At 35.6% G+C, this 1,976-nt stretch overlaps 1 protein-coding gene across 1 annotated transcript in view; it reads left to right on the top strand.

The window, feature by feature from the left end:
• Positions 1–1,976, top strand: part of CDK12 (cyclin-dependent kinase 12) — an 88,309-nt gene that overhangs the window by 66,885 nt on the left and 19,448 nt on the right. The window contains exon 8 of the mRNA XM_011999044.1: positions 1,805–1,882. Within this exon, the coding sequence (XP_011854434.1) occupies positions 1,805–1,882 (78 nt within the window). The remainder of the gene's footprint in view (positions 1–1,804; positions 1,883–1,976) is intronic.

Here is a 1,976-nt window from a genome sequence, read left to right as displayed (position 1 = left end):
TGTTAGCCAGGATGGTCTCAATCTCCTGACCTCGTGATCCACCCATCTCGGCCTCCCAAAGTGCTGGGGTTACAGGCTTGAGCCACCACGCCCGGCCTAAATTTTACTTTTCTTTAATTTTTATAGAGTTGAGATCTCACTGTGTTGCCCAGCCTGGTCTCACACTCCTGGGCTCAAGCAATCCTCCCACGTTGGCCTCCCCAAGTGCCAGGATTACAGGCATCAGCCACTGGGCCCGGCCTAAATTTTACTTTTACTTTTCCATCTCTGAATAGGGTTTGAGAGAATGCAGGAAGTAAGAATTTATCTTTAAAGTTGTTTTAACATAATTTGTTTAAAGGTCCAAATTCTAATAGAAAAATACTACTTAAAAAGCTAGATTTGTTTTGCTTTCTCAAATTAAGTCAAACTAAAGAATTTCAAAGTAAAACTATAAATTTGGTTTTGTATTTTTTTTCATTTCAAAGCATAGGTCAGACAGATTGACCTTTTTTTTTCTCTCCTCACTTAAAAAAAAATGAAAAATTTCAGGCATATAACAAAAACTGTAGAATATTCATGTAATCTTTTATTATTATTATTATTTCAAAGAGATGTGGTCTTGCTATGTTACCAGTCTGGTCCTGAACTCTTGGCTTCAAGTGATCCTTCTGCCTAGGCCTCCCAAAGTGCTGGGATTACAGGCATGAGCTGCCATGCTCAGCCTTTATTTTAATTTATTTTGAAATAATTTCAATCTATGGAAAAGTTACAAGAATAGTACAGAAAACTTTAGTATAGCCTTATCAAATTCATTCAATATTTAAACCTTTTTTATTGAAGTATAAACTGCATATATTTTATATGTTTTTACCTAATATATCCACCAGTAAAACCATCAACACAGCCAAGATAATGATCACCCGCCAGTTTCCTTATGCTCTTTTATAATCCCTTTCCTCTACCCATACCCTCCCATTACCAAGCAAACCACTGTTCTGCTTTCTGTCACTATATAGATTAATTTCTATTTCTAGAATTTTATACAAATGAAATTATATAGTATATACTCCCCCCACTCTTTTAATCAGCATAAATGATTTGAGATATATTCATGTTTTATTCACTAGATTCTACTAAAAATACAAAAAAATTAGCTGGGTGTGGTGGTGCATGCCTGTAGTCCCAGCTACTTGGAAGGCTGAGGCAGAGAATCACTTGAACCCAGGAGGCAAAGGTTATAGTGAGCAGAGATTGCGCCACTGCACTCCAGCCTGGGTGACAGAGTGAGACTCTTATCTCAAAAAATGAAACTAAAAAAGTCCAAGTGATCCTAGCTGATGACAGTAAATTATTTTCTTTGCAATACAGTGCCAAGAGGGCTATAGTATAATGCATCTTCTATAGAGCAGATTAATGACAAAAACGAATACAAACTTTATAGAAACTAACTACAGAGAGCATCCTTGTTTATTTATTTATTTTTTGTTAGTATTGTTCTTTAATTTTGAGCATCCTTGTAAAATTGTCTTTAGTTATTTCCTTAATTTACAATGGCATGATAGAAAAGGACTCTTGACTCCCTTTCTCTGTTCATAGAGTGTCCTTAATAGGTGACAAAAGTTTGATCTGCTGGCAAATTTAAATCTTTTATACTGTCTGTTTCACTGTAAGAAATATTTTCTCTTTGGAAACTCAGACACTGAAATTTGGGGCTAGTTATCTTTGTTGCAACTTGATACATTAATAATATAAAAAATTTTTGAGACACTTTAAATAGGCTCTAAGAATTTCTCTTCTGACCTCTCAATTTTACCTTTTCTAGATGTATTCTTGGGGAACTGTTCACAAAGAAGCCTATTTTTCAAGCCAATCTGGAACTGGCTCAGCTGGAACTGATCAGGTACAGCTGTACATGTGCTCTTGAGTGCCCAGGTGTGATAGGTAATCTCATCCTCCAGTTTCTAACACTTTCTAGTCATTCTGAATGAGTTTAT

The sequence above is a fragment of the Mandrillus leucophaeus genome, unplaced genomic scaffold (genome assembly GCF_000951045.1).
Source record: "Mandrillus leucophaeus isolate KB7577 unplaced genomic scaffold, Mleu.le_1.0 Scaffold58, whole genome shotgun sequence".
Lineage (NCBI taxonomy): Eukaryota > Metazoa > Chordata > Mammalia > Primates > Cercopithecidae > Mandrillus > Mandrillus leucophaeus.
Note: the sequence above shows the minus strand (reverse complement) of the source record. Positions and strands in the feature narration are given on the sequence as shown.